We start from the raw sequence: 17,524 nt of genomic DNA, 5'->3' as shown, positions 1-17,524 counted from the left end.
GCATAATTATTGGCGGCCCCCAGTCGCCAAGTCACGGTATCTTCACAGGTTTTGGTATCTTTTAAATGGTCTACCTTACCCAAGGGTAGCCCAATACCCCCTCAGAATACCGCCGCTTTTTGTCCACGACTGCTTATTCGACGAGAGAACTCGCTTATCTCGCAGCTAACCTCTATATCTAAAGGTCGACCCACCATCCGCAACCCGGTGGACGCACTCGGTGGCTTTAAGCTCAGCCGCGAGGGCTTCTGTTTAGCTCACCCAAAATGCAGAGTTGAATTCAACTCCTCAGGTATACCCTCAACTTTAACACGATAATATGCGCATAGAAAGCATATAAGTGCCGTGACAGACGATGCAATTTTTGCATGAGATTATTTATGAATTTATATATTGTTTAGTGATTAGTGATCACTGTGGGGTCCACTGGTAATGAAGAATACCAGCAAACCTTACGAAAGACATTTTTGCCGTCAAATTTCGTTCATTGGCAAGAGGTGTACTGATACAAATTTTTAATTAACCGGGTTGTTTGCCTTAAGCTCTTTCGCCTAACCTACTTCGAACTCCTGCTAACCAGACATATGAACGCTAAAAAGAGCAACGCCTCCATTCTAACTCGTATGAGTCTCATAAAATTCTGCAATGCGTTAAAATTTGCGGAAATTATTGAATTTTCGATTTGACGTCCCAGACTCGACGTCATATTTGGCACACGCCACAGGTATATGCCAACAAAGATTAAATTCATACAGTTCGTGGTACTATGAGCGTTGGATTCGCAATAGGTTTATTTGCAAGGAAAAGTATTTCACACACACATAGCTTATGCGAGACCAAGAACGTACAAAAAATTAGCTCGCAAACTCATAATAGTTCTTGTCTCAGTTGTGAAAACATTGCATAAGTCAGTCAGTCAGGGTTGTCGTCTTTTCACTAGCAGTTCAAAACTTTCAATTGGCGTGGTACGCTCTATACTAATGGTTTTCGTGTAAATGTTTATGCATTGCTTTTTTGCAAAAAACTGGACTAAAATTTAGGCACGAAAAGTTTTAACGCAATCATTTGGTATAGCAAAAACTTTTAACATAACTTTTTTGGACAGTTATCGGAATGAAATTGCGACTCTCTCAGGATCATAGAATTCCGCAATACTTCATTCTGCAATAAAGAGAATGAATGCACGAATAATCCACTCCTTTTTTTCTGGAGCTTGTCAAACAATGCCGAAAGCCTTTTAGCGCCGATTTTCAATAGCAGGTCAATATCTAAACAGGGACTGTATGAAAACAGGTGAAAATTTTACAGAGTGTTCTTTATACATATATAAATATCTCACCACAACATTATGACTGAGACTCTACTACATTTAGAGTGGTGGATCATTGAATTTCAATAAAAATGCAAACACTTTAAACTCTCCTGCAGTGCAAACAAGGGCTCGTGCAGTGCAAGTTAGCACACAAAGGCTTGCTTAAATAATTGCTTAAGTTTTGTTTCAACCATTAAAATTACATTTACAATGAAAATTTATTTAAAAATAGAAATATTATGCATGGCCTGCATCGTGACCGCCATCTGTTGTAACCACAACGCACTAGCGGGAGTACGATGCAGTACAAAATGGTTCCAATAGCTGCAGTAAAATATGGTTTCCAAAAGCTCTTTTTATGATGAACACACTGGTTTTTCATTTATTCTGATATTTTTTTAAATAGCTTCGAAATTAAACTTAATGCAAACCACATTTTTCATCAAAATTTTCCCAGCCGCCCTTTTAAAAATGGCTGCCAAAAAAAAAAAGAATGGGTGGTGAATTTTTCTCAAATGGTGTTTTTTGATTGTCTACTTGTAGGAAACCAATGATAACAAATCAGGATGATTAAAAATGTCGAGCAACATTGCGTGGGTGATTTGAAATGGGTTGACCCGAAGGACGAATTATCAACCCTTCTCAAAATATGTGCCGCCCAACATTATTTCAAGTTCATTTAATGAACGAAGCAGTGGCCTCGCTATGGGTTCACCTCTTTCTCCGCTGTTGGCAGATATTTTTTCAATCATTTGGAAGATAAAACTTTTAGTGCAGGACACAGCCTACTTAATTCTGTGGTCTATTAGTACCGGTACGTTGACGATATAACTGTGCCCTGGAATGAAACTGATCGGCATCTGGATATGCTCTCGGGTTTTCTGTGTGATCTTACAATTGCATTTACATGTGAAAGAGACACTAACCACTGCTTACGTTATCTGGATCTTATAATTATTGAAATCGAATGAGGCCGGCGGCATTTCTTCTCCATTTTCGGAAACCACTTTCTGCCGATCACAGCAAGTTGAAGACACAATTACTCTCACAATCTTTAGGCTTTTCATTACATGATTCATCGCCTGTTAAAAATGTCAAAGTAAGACATCAGGAAAGAAATAATCACAATCAAACAAATTGGTTCAGCCAACGGTTATTCACAAAATTTAATAAACAAATTGATATAAACAGAGAAGATTGGCTATCGACCGAATTTTTCGGAGGACGAGATTAAAAAGAAGCAGTGGTGCACAATGACGTACCTAGATGCAGTTTCTCTGAAAAAGCTCATCATTTACCAAGAGACAATTCCCGCAAGGCTATAAGACTTAATGCCATTCTCTGAAGGTTGCTTGTAAAATTTAAGGATCCGACAGATCTATTCGATTATATTCGTTGAAACGCATCGACTGCAGTGCTGTGTACGTGGGATAGACATCGCTCTGAAGAGTAAAGAATATTTAAGTGCTTACAGAAACAGCAAATATGATAAAAGAAATTCGTCTTAGCACTTAATATGAAACTGCCATCGGACTGATTCTAAAATCAATATTTTAAAATTACGCAACGACCAACGGGAATTAGATTCTAGAGAGCTGTTAGGAATTCCAAAGAAGTAATAACCAGGATAACACTCTCTCATAAACGAATACATTTACTCATCCTTTTCCTCTATTCTAGTATCCGTTTCAAAAGTCATTTCCACCTCCGTTACGCAACTAAGGTTTCAATTGTCGGACAAATAGATAAAAATTTACGCCTGATCATGGTGATGATAATCCATCGAAATCCGGGTCGCATTATGTAAAAAAGAAGTGCTATAAGCAACTGTTATCTCTCCAAGAAACCTTAAAATGGAATACCACACCGTTTCAAATGAGTTAGTGAATTTAGTTTTATTGACTCCACTAAAATATAGGCAATCACTACTCCACTACGGCGATTAGTGACCTTAAGTATTCTATCACCTTATATACCAGACTGCGGTCAACACGAGACCAGTATACTAGTAATATTTTTCCCATTACCCAATTACTGTGAGCAACTACCGACAGTTGAACCCTCTTAAAGTTACGAATATTATTCCACAATTAGTACATATCACGAATCGATCACAGAAAGATCTCACTAAAATCTCATAGAAATGCAATTAGAAAAAAGGAATAATATCCTGAAAATATTTCAAACATTATCACGTAAAGCTTACATTTTTCAACTGTCAGCCAGCTGGAGCATTTGCCAACATACTCATAAATGGATTCACCGTGTAAGTAATGAGGAAGTGTCATGAATAGAGGGAGAAAAGAGAAGCCTCCTATAAACCTTAAGCAAAAGACGGGGACAACTTAGTTGGCCACATTATGAGGCATGATGGTCTGATGAAGACAATCGTTGAAGGACAGGTGGAAGGGAAGAAGGACAAGGGACGGCCCCGAATGAGTTACATAGGGAAAAGGGTTATAAAGGAAGTAAAAGAGAAGAAATTGGAAGCTATGAAAAGGCTAGCGGATAGGAGAGAGGAATGGAGAGCTGCGTCAAACCAATGTTAGGATTGGTTCGAAGATTTTCGCAGCGTTGATTAGATGATCTCTGCATTCTCTTCGTGTTTTCACCGCGTCCGTTGTGTTTTGGCGACAACAGTTTCATCTCAACAAACAACAGCAACAAACAACAACAGACTCATCCCTGAAGGCATCCCGAATGATTTTCCCAAATTAGTGGAATACTGTTTTAGGAATTCCTACTGCTTATGGAATGGAGAATTTTACGAACAAACCGAGGGGGCCACTATGGGGTCGCCACTATCTCCAGTTGTAGCGAACCTTTTCATGGAGGATTTCGAAGAAAAGGCCATCGCGTCGTACGAGAAGAAGCCATCGCTCTGGCTGAGATACTTTGACGACACGTTCATCATTTGGCCCCATGGCGCCGAAGAATTGCAGAAATTCCTACAGCATCTCAACGCGCAGCACCACGCTATCAAATTCACCATGGAAATGGAATATGATGGTCAACTTCCCTTTTTGGATGTTTTGGTAAAAAGACGAAGAAATGGGCTCCTAGGACACGCCGTTCACAGAAAGAAGACGCATACTGACCGCTACCTGGACGCTTCTTCGCATCACCACCCAGTGCAAAAAATCTCCTTGGTGGCAACACTAATACATCGCGCCTATGCCATCTTAGACACCGAGTCACTATCTGCGGAGAAGAAGCATCTCATTGAAGCGCTGGGAAGGAACGGCTACAGCAAAAGCATGGTGAATAGAAGATTTGTGGAGCAGGAGAACAAAGACGCAGCCCTGAAAAGCGCCGCTGAGGAAGAGAGCCGGCCGGAGCCAGAAGCATGCGCCACTATTCCCTTCGTGGCGGGTACATCAGAAAAGATTGCCAGAGTGCTCAGAAAGCACAACGTCATAACACGTTTCAATTTCGTGACAAAAATATCAGACAAACTATCCGGAGCGAAGGACAAAATCCCATTGGACCTTTACGAGGGAATATATCGAGTGCCTTGCTCATGCGGAAAATATTACATCGGCGAGACTTGCAGATCAATGAAAATCCGATTGCAGGAACATGGAAGGGCTACTAAAAACAAACAGCACCAACTCTCAGCCATATGTGAGCATTCTTTGAGTGAATCTGGACACAACATACTCTTTGAAGACGCCAAAATAATAGCTAAAGAAAATAAATACTTCCCTCGCCTTATCAGAGAAGCTATTGACGTAGCAAAAACGCCAGGGAATGTCAACAGGGATCAAGGCTACCGCCTGCATATCGCATTGAAAAGGACTCTCCGACCACTAACCAATGGGAGACCAACAATGAGAGATGGACAACCACCGACCAATGAGAGAGCAGCAGCGGGATGAAGAGGCTGCCGCCGCCTATATAAGGCGGAAAATTTTCCGAGTTACCTCGCCTTCGACCTGAAGACGCTGACTGCAATGTCAGCGAAACTGTTATCGCCAAAAGACAACGGACGCGGTGAAGAGCCGAAGAGAATGCAGAGATCAATCTTATGGTTGTCGACTAGTGATGATGATGACCGCTGAATACTTAACCTCCTCTACATTTGCCTCTATTTAGGTCTACTAAACTCGATGCGCCATAATTTCATATGTTGAATGAGTGAAGAGTGAAACATTAGCGAGGAAAAAGAACTCGCCTGAGCTCTTACACTTTGCTTTTCACTAAGAATGAGCTGCCTCCTCGCAGCTCGATGCATTCCAAGTCCCGCAGACGAGTACACCCACTCTTCATCATTCGGATGGAATGCCGTTGGCGAGGAAATTAATAACCATCAAATCAGACAGCCATGCGCACGGCGTTTACTTCACTCAAGCATTTAGAGGTCGTCATTCCGCGTGCAACCTAATTAATGCAGAATGAAATGAGCCAATGATGCTGTAACCGTTCCACGTAAACTCGTTCGGGCGCCTCAGCATGAACTCCTCACCATCCACTACCACTAACAGCATCCACCAAAGAAGCAGACAGAGCGATGGAATGCCCCTTCGAATCCCCGTGGATGAAACGGTTCAATGCAAGATGATCGAACGAGCGGGTTGCTTCTCGAGGACGAGCTAATTTCTTGCCGCCAAGAACGTTCAGCGACATTATAGCTGCAGGTGTACATAGGATATCCTTATTTTATTACACCACACTCATCTCCAAGGGTAATTATTCGTAAAATTAATATCCGCCAACCTGCAAATAAAAATTGCGGTTCTACCAAAAATATATATCGCCAATAAATGCTATTCGTTGATTTAAAAATGGCCACACTTTCCGGATGAAACTTTCGTTGCCACATTTTCGTATATTACGTGCTCGTTAAAAGGATTTCAAACCAAGTAAATGGAATATTTTTATTTTTCTACTTCTAAGTCTCAAATGAAGGCTGTTATCACCATAATAATCACTTGTACTTCAGTTCATACAATGTGTATATATTTAAATCATCATATCTGGAAAAAAGCCAAATGTCCTTGGCAAACAGTTTTTGGAACTCCTTGAATGTCTGTTATTCAAACATCACATATGATTCTTATGTTGCATACGTTGAAGGATACAATCACGTCTAAGGTGTGGTATCAGCCATTTATCACAATAGTACCTACGCAGTTAATATTTTCGATGCCTCCACTGCACAAACGCTCAACAATCACCGAATCCGAATCCGAATCTCTCATCTAGATTTTGTCCGAATACACAAGGAGTACAATCAATAACCTATTATCGTATTTACACTTAAATTAAGAGATGGCGATAATTTTTGGGTAGATAGTAATTTGGAAAGAATACTGGACATTGACCATGTGATATCACGATGGAAAAATAGCTGCTAAAAGTATTGGAAAGGACAGGCCTTCACAGCGGTTCGCCACAGATTTTTTTCGACTGAAGGAATCGGGCGCTTGCGGTCCGATTGCAAAGGAGGAGAGGCGAGAGAGCAGTGCGTGGCTTCCTCAGAGGGGGACGCGCCATGGCCGCGAAAGAGACGACTCAAGGTATTCACACCGTGACTGGACGAGATAGGCTATGAGAAAACGCGTGGACGAGATAAATATATAGATCAATCCATTTCAGCAAGTTTGCACATTCTTCACTTCATGATAACTTTCCGATGGATCGATGGTAATAATTTACAAGGGGTCACTGACCACCCCGATAGTCCATCCGCTTTATTTTGCCACCGAAATAACAAACGAGGCAGCGCAATCGTAAAAAGAAATATCAGCGTGGATACAACTTCCAAACTCACTCAATCTGGGAAAGGTGCGCATCCAATACCTCGAGCGCGCATTTCAAATATTTGTATGAGCCAAGGGATCCAAATGTCAAATTGCCTTTATCCTCGTGGTGTCGGGCCAGCAGAAACAACTGAATGCGAGGCGAGTGGAAAGAGAGGGATGAGGGGCGACCGGGCCATTTGGACACGCGAAGTGCATCGGGAAGGAGGCGCGAGGTGTTTCAATTATTTGCGATTGCGGAGGAGGAATCGGCGAGACGAGTCGTTTCAATAGCAGACCGCTTAGGGCACCTCCGTGGGTGCAGTGCGGGGTGAGGGATGGTGCGGTGCCCCTTGTGAGTGTCCTTTCCCTTGTGTTCCAGGAGGTGCGCTTCAAGGTGCACGATCCCAAGGCGCACTCCAAAGGCGGTACGCTGGAGAGCACGGTGAACGGCGGGGGGCGCGGGGGGGACGAGGAGGCGGGGGCGGGGCCGCCGCACCACCACGGGCCCCCGCCCGGCCCGCCCCCCCATCACCACCACCATCACCACCACCACCACCCGCTGGGGCCGCCCCCGGGAGGGCCGGGGATGGGCGGGGGGCTGCCCTCCATGCCGCCCCAGCCGCCCCCGCCGCCGCCCCCCGCCCCCACCGCCCCCGGCGGCGGACCCCACCTCCTGCCCCCCGGCAAGGACATCAACAAGCTGTACGGCATCACGCCCTCCGACATAGACAAGTATTCCCGCATCGTGTTCCCAGTCTGCTTTGTATGCTTCAACCTCATGTACTGGATCATCTACCTGCACATCAGCGACGTGGTGGCCGACGATCTGGTGCTCCTCGAGGAAGACAAGTGAGCGCTACACACACTCACATCACAAACCCTATACACACATATATATATATATATATATATATACATTTCAATATATATATGTATGTATGTTCACATATATACATATATATGTATATGTATATTTCTTACTTCCTGCCCAATGGACAAAAGAAGAAGATGAAGACGAGGAGGGGGAGGGCCCACCGACACGACCGTTCATTGGTGGACCTGAGTGGGGAGTGGGGGCGGCCCCGCACGAAGCAGAAGATATTAATGTTTTTACGATTCGAAAGGAGGACCACGCCCCCTCGCTCGCAACAAGGGAGGCGGGTCAGGCAAAAAACGATTGTTACGGCGCTAAAGTCTCGTTACCTACAAAATGTGTAGTTTAATCAACTCTTTTTGGGAAGTGCGTACAAAAATGTTTAATTTTGAGAAAAAGCTGTCAATAAAGATAGAGGGGGCCAATTGAAGGTCATAAAGCAATAGTGTATGAATAGAATTAAAATAAAAGTCGAAGCACAGGCTGGATGTAAATACAGAGAAAGAGACGGCGGACGCTGCGAAGGAATACAACTTTCTCAATTCCTAGTCCGGATTCTAAAAACAACTGCTCTATTATCTATTGTTGAAAGTGAGGTTTACTTTTGTGATATACATATATGAAACACCTTGCTTTCGTGCATTGTGACATGGGTGCATGATGAACCCTGGAAGGAGAGGCGCATGTGAAAATGATCCTAGGAAATGTTTCAGCCCAGTCCCATCGGAAGTTTCGACAATGAGTCGCTGCTATGCGAAAACTCCTCAGGAAAATCTGCTTTGCTCTTGACAGTTGAGACAAATATGTATATGGTGGCGACTGAAAATAAGATTAAACCCTTCCACTAACCCTTATACACATTAAAGCAATTCCATGGCTCTCAGGTTGGACACAACTCTTCCACTTATGCAGCCAAATATATTTATGCCATTCCTCCACCACGACCTACTTCGAAAGAAAATCTGTGCATCCATACAGACGTATTTTAAATTTTAATTGGAGTAGTGAGCAAGAGCAAACTTGCTTGAAAGATTTTCTTTAAAAAGTAAGTTTTTATCTCTAAACTTTACTATTTGCAAATTTAAGTTTTGATTTAATTAGTGATCCTTTGAAATGATTCCACACCGTTATTAGGTAGAGCTGACAGTGTGCTTCCAGCTACAATTTGATAAAATAACCTCTCGTCTACTTCCTCGCGTAAGCAATGAAAATTTTCTTCCGAGAGTCAAAAGACAAATTTGATGCCACCTACACGCCAAGTGAATATACCTTCATGCATGGCCTGACATGAAGATAGCACGGAAATGTTCTCAGTTGCACCAAAGTTGCAAAGAAGTCCATCTTTTTTGTGCCAGTTAGTGCTTATCATGGAGTGTGTACCTTCAAAACAAACATTTCAAGATTTGCCATGACAATTTGCACATTCAGCCATGCACAGATACAAGATTGCATTAAGAAGGTTTATCATACATGTATATGAGGTGTAAATGCAATACATATTCTGCAATTCGTTTTTGAGGTGATAAAAGGAAAGAGTTGCGCAGGCCCTATCACCCATAACACTTCTGTATCGCAATGCCTTGCTGTTCAAAAAGGAATTAATGATTGCATTACGACCCCTTCTAGTTTTAATGAATGCATCAGCCATTAGGTCATTGAAATTTGCAGTCATGAGAAGCAATGCGTTTACATTCAATTGCGAAAGCTCAAGGGTGTTTTAATCGACTCTTGCTTGCACCAAAATATTTCCTCATGCACATGCTTGTTTACAAAACAGAGAGTTATTTATTGATGAGAAGTCCTTTAAATGCTTTCATGTAATTTAATTCATCATTAGTCTGGAAAATACAAGTCCTAAAAATATGTACTAATGTTAATATTAAAATAATAAGTTCCAATTGCATTATTTGCCATAGCCATACGTGTAAATATTCTTAGTTGACAGAGTGGAGAAGCACAAATGCTGAGCGTGAATGTGTAATACCACTCAGGTGGAAATATAAGCGCACAGGTGGTGGAAGGCCAGTTCTCGACTGAAGCAACCCTAAGATTCGCGCAAGAGTGGAGACTACGTGACAGTGGGGAGTGAGCGCAAGATGGGGGGACACTGTGGAGGGCCACCCCTTCCGTCGTTGAATGAAGAGGGGGGAGGAGGGGGGGCAGCGCCCCCTCAAACAACAACCGACACTGCCGTGTGTCACGAGAATATCATCATCCATGCTAGTGATACAATTGTTTGAGTGATACTGTTTCAAAAAAGAGAAATCAAGGTGTCTAGAAAAGTAGGGATATTATTTTAATTGCTTTGCAAAACCTAATCATTAATTACCCTTCAAAATCAATTAGAAAAAATAGTTTCACTGTGGGCCTCATACTCACTGAAATGAAAGGCAAAGAAAGGAGTGATGATGGCAGCAATGAGGGCTGACAGGTGGAGATATCTGCATGTGACTGTACATAAACTTGTGTGTTTAGAGCACAATTATGCATGTATTCGTGAGTACCACATAACATCACACAAAAACACAGCAGTATACATACGTAGACTATTGCTCCCTTGCTTGCTATAATAACATGTTATATATAAAACAGTTGACAAATGTACACTTATTATTATGATGGTAGTTGATGATTCAGTTATGTGTGAATGTGGTCAGTGCATGTGTGTGGCCGACTGTAATGTTAGTCCACATATGTAAGGGATAAGAGACTACAAGAAGGACACGAAGTTTGGATGTACGCAGTGGTGGTTATGCCATTGAATTCCCTTTCAACATATAAAGCGATTGCCTACCCAACCATCTCCCTCCACTTCATTCACTACCCACAAAACTCCAACAATTATCAAAAAGCAAATCTCCAGCCAATCACAATATTTACTCTCATTTATGATCTCACGCCCAGTTTCCTTCATTCACTGGAATATAAGCTTCTCTATAGAAAAATGAAAAGCAGACTTCCGCACTGCTTGCATAGCTAGTTATCTCAAAACTTACTCTATATCTTATAATTGCTGAAAACTTTTAGGCTCCGCATTCAATTGAAGATGCAAAAGGCAAACTTGAAATGTGAAAATAATACAAATGGTCCATGAAAAGTCAAATTTAAGCGAACAACTGGAAGTTAGCTATATTTTCAAAATATTATTTCTCACATCACAAGCACAGTAGCAAATTTACTGTAAAGCAAAATGTTATCAATTAACAGTTTTTAAATACATAATTTTTATTACTTAACACTTTTCAAATATGGATAATCATTTTTCTGAGTACTACTCACTCTCGGTTATTATGATAAATCTACAGGGATTTCGTGCATAAGTTATAGTACATTGACAAATATTGAAATTTCAAATGCCAGATTATACTTAAAAAACTCTCCTGTAACCAGCTCCTACAAATGCACGATTTACACATTAAAGCCTACTAACTACTTAAGGAGTAGAGAATTCCTTAAATAATTTTCTATGGATGGAATGTTCATCCTTACAAATCTACATATATTCAACTACAATTATGTTTTGGATCCCAAGAATATCACTTTATTTTTCATGAAACACAATAAAAAAGGCATCTTTCTTGACTAAATGTTTGTTATGTGCTGACATCTAGGCTCCACTACTTGTTTTTCACCATATTCCTGTGATAACTAACCACTGGATCCATATCTGACCACAAGATGAATAAGATATAGCATGAACAAATATATGTTTCTCTAATTCTACAAATTCAATTCTAATTTTTTGCCAATCTTATTTCATTTCTGACATCAATCACTCACCTAATCAGAATTGGAGGGTCCATGGGAGAGGTAAATCTTTGAAGGAAAATGGTCGGATCAACCTACTCAAAACTTAAGGGCAAAGTGACTTAAAACTTTGTCTTCCACAGTGATATGGCTGACCAGAAATTAAGTACATATAGTCATGTCTTGAAAGAAATAACCACCATATAATGTATAGTGTTCCTTGGGAGACAACACACATTTGTTGTAATCATTAATTTTAACATTAAGGAAGAATCAATTGTTAGAAATCACCCCCTATGTAGTTGATACATTGAAAGTCTTAAAGGCGATCTTTGATGAACAAGAGGTCTTTTTTTACAATACACAATTAATTGTTGCTCAATTATCAACAACAGGAATGGAACATAGCAAAGTTCTTTCCTAAAACATGAGTCAGAGAGACTAAACAAGAATAACAAAACATTTATCATATTCCCTTAATGTTTTTACAAATAACCTTTCCTTCTTTAAAAAATTCTGTCACTTAGGCTTGAATTTCCCTCATGCCCTTTTTGTTCCACTCATGTGATGGCACATGAGAGTTCATCAATGAAAAAATCAAACTGCTCATAATAAAGAAACCCACTTTTATATAAATGCCCTTGCACCTACACACTTCATATAAAGTCAGTCAATCTAGATTTAAAAATGTTTTTTAACTAAAGAAAATCATGAGCCACTAACTATTTAAAGCAGATATTGTTAAATTAATAAAAATGAAAAAATATTAATGCTCACAGTTAGAGAATATGTTCATCTGTTTTGAAGAGTGGATGAGTAAAGAAGTAGAAGACACACACAGCACACTGTGCATAAATGAATATTATATATTTATGTGTGTACACACATGCATTCATGCCTATGTGTATATACAAGTATATATATATGTATGTATGTATGTATGACATGGGAAACACATGTAAGTGTGCAAGTGTGTGCTTAAGAGGAAGACGATGGATGATGATGACGATGATGGGTGCTAGAGTGAATAATGTTCAATAGAGGGTGGAGGATGAGGGATGGAAAAGGTTTTTATACCTCGACGACCCTAACACAAACAAAAATCACTATCCCCTCCAAAGGAGGCTGGAAGGGTGAGTCACAGTGCCAGAATGAATTGCAGATTCTAAAGTAAATTGAAAGAGATAGTCTTTAATAACATATTAAAATAATACGCGCGCACACACACACACTCAAAACGACTGATATTACCAGAAACCTAGTGATAAGTGATAATTCAATAATAAACCTTCACTTGAAATGCATCCAAAAGGTTACTTGTTTCCAAAAGGAAAAGAAGGTGTTTCTTTGGTCGATTTTGAATTCACTACTACAAAAATAATAAATTAAACATAATTTACTATATGAGGAGTGTGAGTGTGTCAAAGAAAAATATATAGAAAATATGTAATTGTTGATTGCTTTGTTTAATAATGCCTTTATTTTTTAGGGGTTTGGGATTTGGGGGTGGGGGGAACTTGAGCACAATTGCTCATCACTATATATTCTAAAGTAACGGGAAGGAAAACATGTAGAAGACATAACCTTGGTCATTTTCTTTATATACCTACCTACACACACACACATATATAAATATATATTATATACTATGCAAGTATTGGTTTTGAAGCCAGACTCAAGTAAAAATTTTGATTTACCATATGATAAGTAGAGTTACCCAGATTGGTAGCAAAGAACTGGTGTACTAAGAAGAAAATACCAAAAATATGTTTAAATAACTGCCATTATTTGAGGAGAGTTCTCTTTTGGGTGACATGTAACTTAACCTAAATCATATGGCACAAGACTTTATTGGACTCACTCAATCCTCGTATTTTATTTGGTCTTTTGGATAGAGTCAAAGAATGCAGTTTTATACAGTGTATTATATATATATATATGAAGTATACATATATATATAAATATATATCTCACAAAAATAGTAGGTTCCCAATGTATGAGCACAATTATTAATTTCACCTTTCACCAACATCTTAGGAAAAGAAATCCCACAACAGCAGAGGCTTTGGTATTACTCATTGATTCCAAAGCTTAATGTTCGGGTCATTTAGATGACTGAAGCTTTTCTACCTGAGAACTCCATTCCCATTACCCTTAACCATCCTCCTTCCTATGAGTAACCGACACAATTACCTTACGGGCTTATGAGTTTCCTAAAAATAGCAAAGCTGCTAATAATCGTCCTTGTAACGTGAGATTCTAACAGAATTTTTTGGGAGTAATATTGTATGTTTCTTACCATAAATAAAAAGACATAAGAGAGCAATGAGATGTGTTTTCTTTTCAAAAATTATTCAAATGAGTTAGGCAGGTAAAGATGATGTTAAAGAAAACTTGCATCGTTAATTAAGGTGTTGGTGTGTTACTCAAACAAATGTTTCATATTTTATATGAAATAAAGTAATAATATGCATCTTCAAGAAACTTTCCTTTCATTTAACCCAATGAACCAGCCCTTAGTATATTTTATAACCTATAAGCCATCTACTAAAAGGCAATAAAAAGTAAAAAAAATCGATTGGTATGCTCTAACCAAAATATTGGAAATGGATTCCAAGGTATGTAGTGCAGGTTTCAAAAAATTATCAAAGCCTAATTAAAGTGAATCCTCATTCCAAATGAAAAAGTAGCATGCAAGAGGGCAGCGGCGGATTCAGGATTTCTTTCTGGGGGGGGGGGAGGGGGCACAAGCAAGGCCGTGTCCAGGATTTTATTCTGGGGGGACACAAGGATACCTCGTAATGCAAGACAAACGCAATGATAATGGGACTTTATTAAAATCTTCCATATTTTTTTAAGGTTCTGGGGGGGGGGGGGGGGGGGGGGGGCCCCCCCCCCCCCCCCCCCCCCCCCCATGCAAGAGGATGTGTAAATTTGACCACATTGAAGAATGCAAGAAGAGGAGGGTGCACTAGCCAGGGTGCACTAGCCAGGGTGCACTAGCCAGGGTGCCACTGGACAGGGCACCACCTCCTGCACCAACCTTCTCCCTCTTCAACACAAGTCCCCCCCCACCCCCCACACTGAAAAACCACATTCACTGGGCCACTGCTAGTCACCAAGCCAATTCCTGATTAAATGACTTGACCTTGGGAATAACAATAGGCACATCATACATAATTAATTAAGTTTTCACCCTTCAAAAACAACAGCTGGAACTACTCATGGATAACTGAATGATGTAATTCATATGGAAAATGAGATTCCACTTCACAATACATAATGGCATTGATGATGTCATTTTAGTAGAAATTAATGGACTGCATTAGTTTCGTTTTTGTATTTCTGGTTCAGGAAGTTGAATGCATGATGGGAAAAGACTCTAAAAAAATGAAATGATCTCATTAAAAGCTGAAATCTCTATATGTATGTATTTGGTGAAACCTCTAACTTGCAGAAACTAATGGAAATCCGTTCTCACTTGCGGACACTCACGCTCCAAGGCAGGCCCGTGCTGGGCCGCCATGCCGCACATATCCCGGTGCACCCTCCAGCCTGGAAATCTTTGCCCCCCCCCCTCCTGTAGTCCTCCCCCTGCATAGTCCTGGCACCCTCTGGCCGTGGCAGTCCACTGCCCTAAGAAGGGGCCGAGAACAGCACTGCAGGCCTGCCCCAACGAAATGTGCTCTCACTAATGGACTCTAATGGTCCTAGGAAATGTAAGCAAGAGGTGTCCACAAGGTGGAGGTGAAAAAGATTACATCATTTTCACACTTTTTTCACCACACAACTATTATACTGTAGGTATCTAAGGTTGCTGAAAGAAATCCTTTCATATCAAATATCAATTCTGAATAATAAGAAATTAATTGGACATTATGAACATGAATGCATTAAAAAACTCAGCTCACTAAGGCATTCAGATATCATAATGATTTTGGATATTTCTTTTCGTAACAACTTCTTTTTTAAAATTTGACTGTTCATTAATAAGGCTACTAATTCTTTGGCTGCTGCCTTTTGAAATGCAACACTTTTTAACAGTTCCCTTTGATGTTATGCAAACTGTACCACAAGCATCTCTTCCACTAAAGGCTCAGTCTCACTGTCTTCACTTTCAATAATTTTATCACCTCCCTCATCAAGAGTAGTACTTGTTATAATTTCATCACACTTGTTATAATTTCTCACACATTAACCTTTTGACCTGCGATTAACGTATTATATTCAATGCCCATGTGTTCAGTGGTTTCACCAGCAACATTAAACAGAATACAGTACAAGCCCGGTTTTATAAGTGCTCATAATCCCTCAGTAATTACTTACAAAACCGAGCAATCGTTGTGTCCGAAGGAATTAAATAAACCCACCTAAGACTCAGAATCCTTTGTATAAACAGTTTTTCTTTTGTTCCCGTAGTATTTAACTGTGTTAAACTGGTAGAGATTCATTATCAGGCACAACATAATTGAGTATCAACATATTTAAAGAAGGAAACAGGGGTTTTTAAATTTTATAAAATAATAATTCCCCCTGTTTCGGTGATTTTATTCCCGTTCTTGTATTTTTTGATCGCCGAAGAAAGCTGTAAAAACAGCGAAACTAGTCGGAATCAATATGTTTGGTATGTGGTGGAAGTTTGTGGATAATTTTGCGAATACATCATGCCGACAATATCATTTTTGTTGAGTTTTAAAATGTTTAACCAGTACATCAGTTAGTTGAGAAAATTGGCCGAAAGATTCACTGAAATACGGCATGATTCGGTGGTCAAAAGATATTTCTTGCAAAGATATATTTCTCCCATTGGAAATGTAGTCAGCTTTTGTTTTTAACATCACACCGTTTATGGGCAGTCCTGCAGACCTTTGTTGACAAAACCACTTGAATAGTGCAGATTCCATTTGTGTATGTTCCCCTCGTCTCAAATATTTTTGGCTGCTAGGTGTTCCGAGTTCATTCACAAGGAACTGCACGAATTGTATCTTTCTTTAATATTGTGAACTATGCACATCTGTGGAAGCTATTCAGGAATATGTTCGAGCGGAAATTCCTGATTTGGATACTTCATCGGGCATGGAAATTGTGAAGCTCGAAGTGACCCGTGGCAACCATGCCTCTTTCCGCATATCAGTGAATAGTGAGTTACGGGAAATGCTTATAAAGCCTTCATTTTGGCCCAAATATGTGCACGTCGGAAATTATTCTTTTTGGAAGGCACGCCCAACAGCACCGATAGGGTAGCAAGGTTCCTCAAGATCCTGCACATTAATATACAATGTTTGAGTAACAAGTTTCTGGATCTTGAGGTCCTGATGTGTGAACATAAACCTCATGTGATTTGTATTAATGAACACTGGTTGAAATTAAGTGATTTTAAATTTTTAAATCTACCTGGTTATTCCATCGCTGATGTATTTTGCCGTTCGAAGCATAGAAACGGAGGCGTATTAGTTTTAGTTTCACAGTGTGTATGCTTTTTCCCGACCTGCTTTTCACAGGATTTTCTCAATGAAGAGTTGTCCTTTGAGTCCTGTATAGTGGGTCTCAGGGTAAACAATGTTGAATATCATTTATTATCTATTTATCGTTCACCATCGAGTGATTTTAATGTTTTCCTTAACAAACTTGCTAAACTATTAGAGTTAATTCATGATGCTATACCAAAACCTAATTTAATTATAACTGGGGACTTTAATTGTGATTTCTCAAGTAATTCCAAAGCTAAACAGGAATTCTTAGCTATCCTTACTTCTTATAATATTTGTGTTACTAATGCAGAACCGACTAGGGTAAATGGCCATTCTTCTTCTATTATAGATAATATTTTAACGAACATTGACTTGG

The 17,524-nt window shown here is 39.9% G+C and overlaps 1 protein-coding gene across 1 annotated transcript in view; it reads left to right on the top strand.

The window, feature by feature from the left end:
• LOC124158449 (gamma-aminobutyric acid receptor subunit beta-like) overlaps nt 1–14,161 on the top strand; it is a 108,057-nt gene extending 93,896 nt beyond the window's left edge. The window contains exons 10-11 of the mRNA XM_046533536.1: nt 7,436–7,535; nt 7,692–14,161. Of these exons, the coding sequence (XP_046389492.1) occupies nt 7,436–7,535; nt 7,692–7,909 (318 nt within the window). The 3' untranslated portion in view covers nt 7,910–14,161. The remainder of the gene's footprint in view (nt 1–7,435; nt 7,536–7,691) is intronic.
• Nucleotides 14,162–17,524: the final 3,363 nt, after the last annotated feature.

Source organism: Ischnura elegans, chromosome 5, assembly GCF_921293095.1.
Source record: "Ischnura elegans chromosome 5, ioIscEleg1.1, whole genome shotgun sequence".
NCBI classification, from domain to species: Eukaryota; Metazoa; Arthropoda; class Insecta; order Odonata; family Coenagrionidae; genus Ischnura; species Ischnura elegans.
The sequence above is the reverse complement of the archived record's forward strand: the minus strand, read 5'-3'. Positions and strand labels throughout refer to the sequence as shown.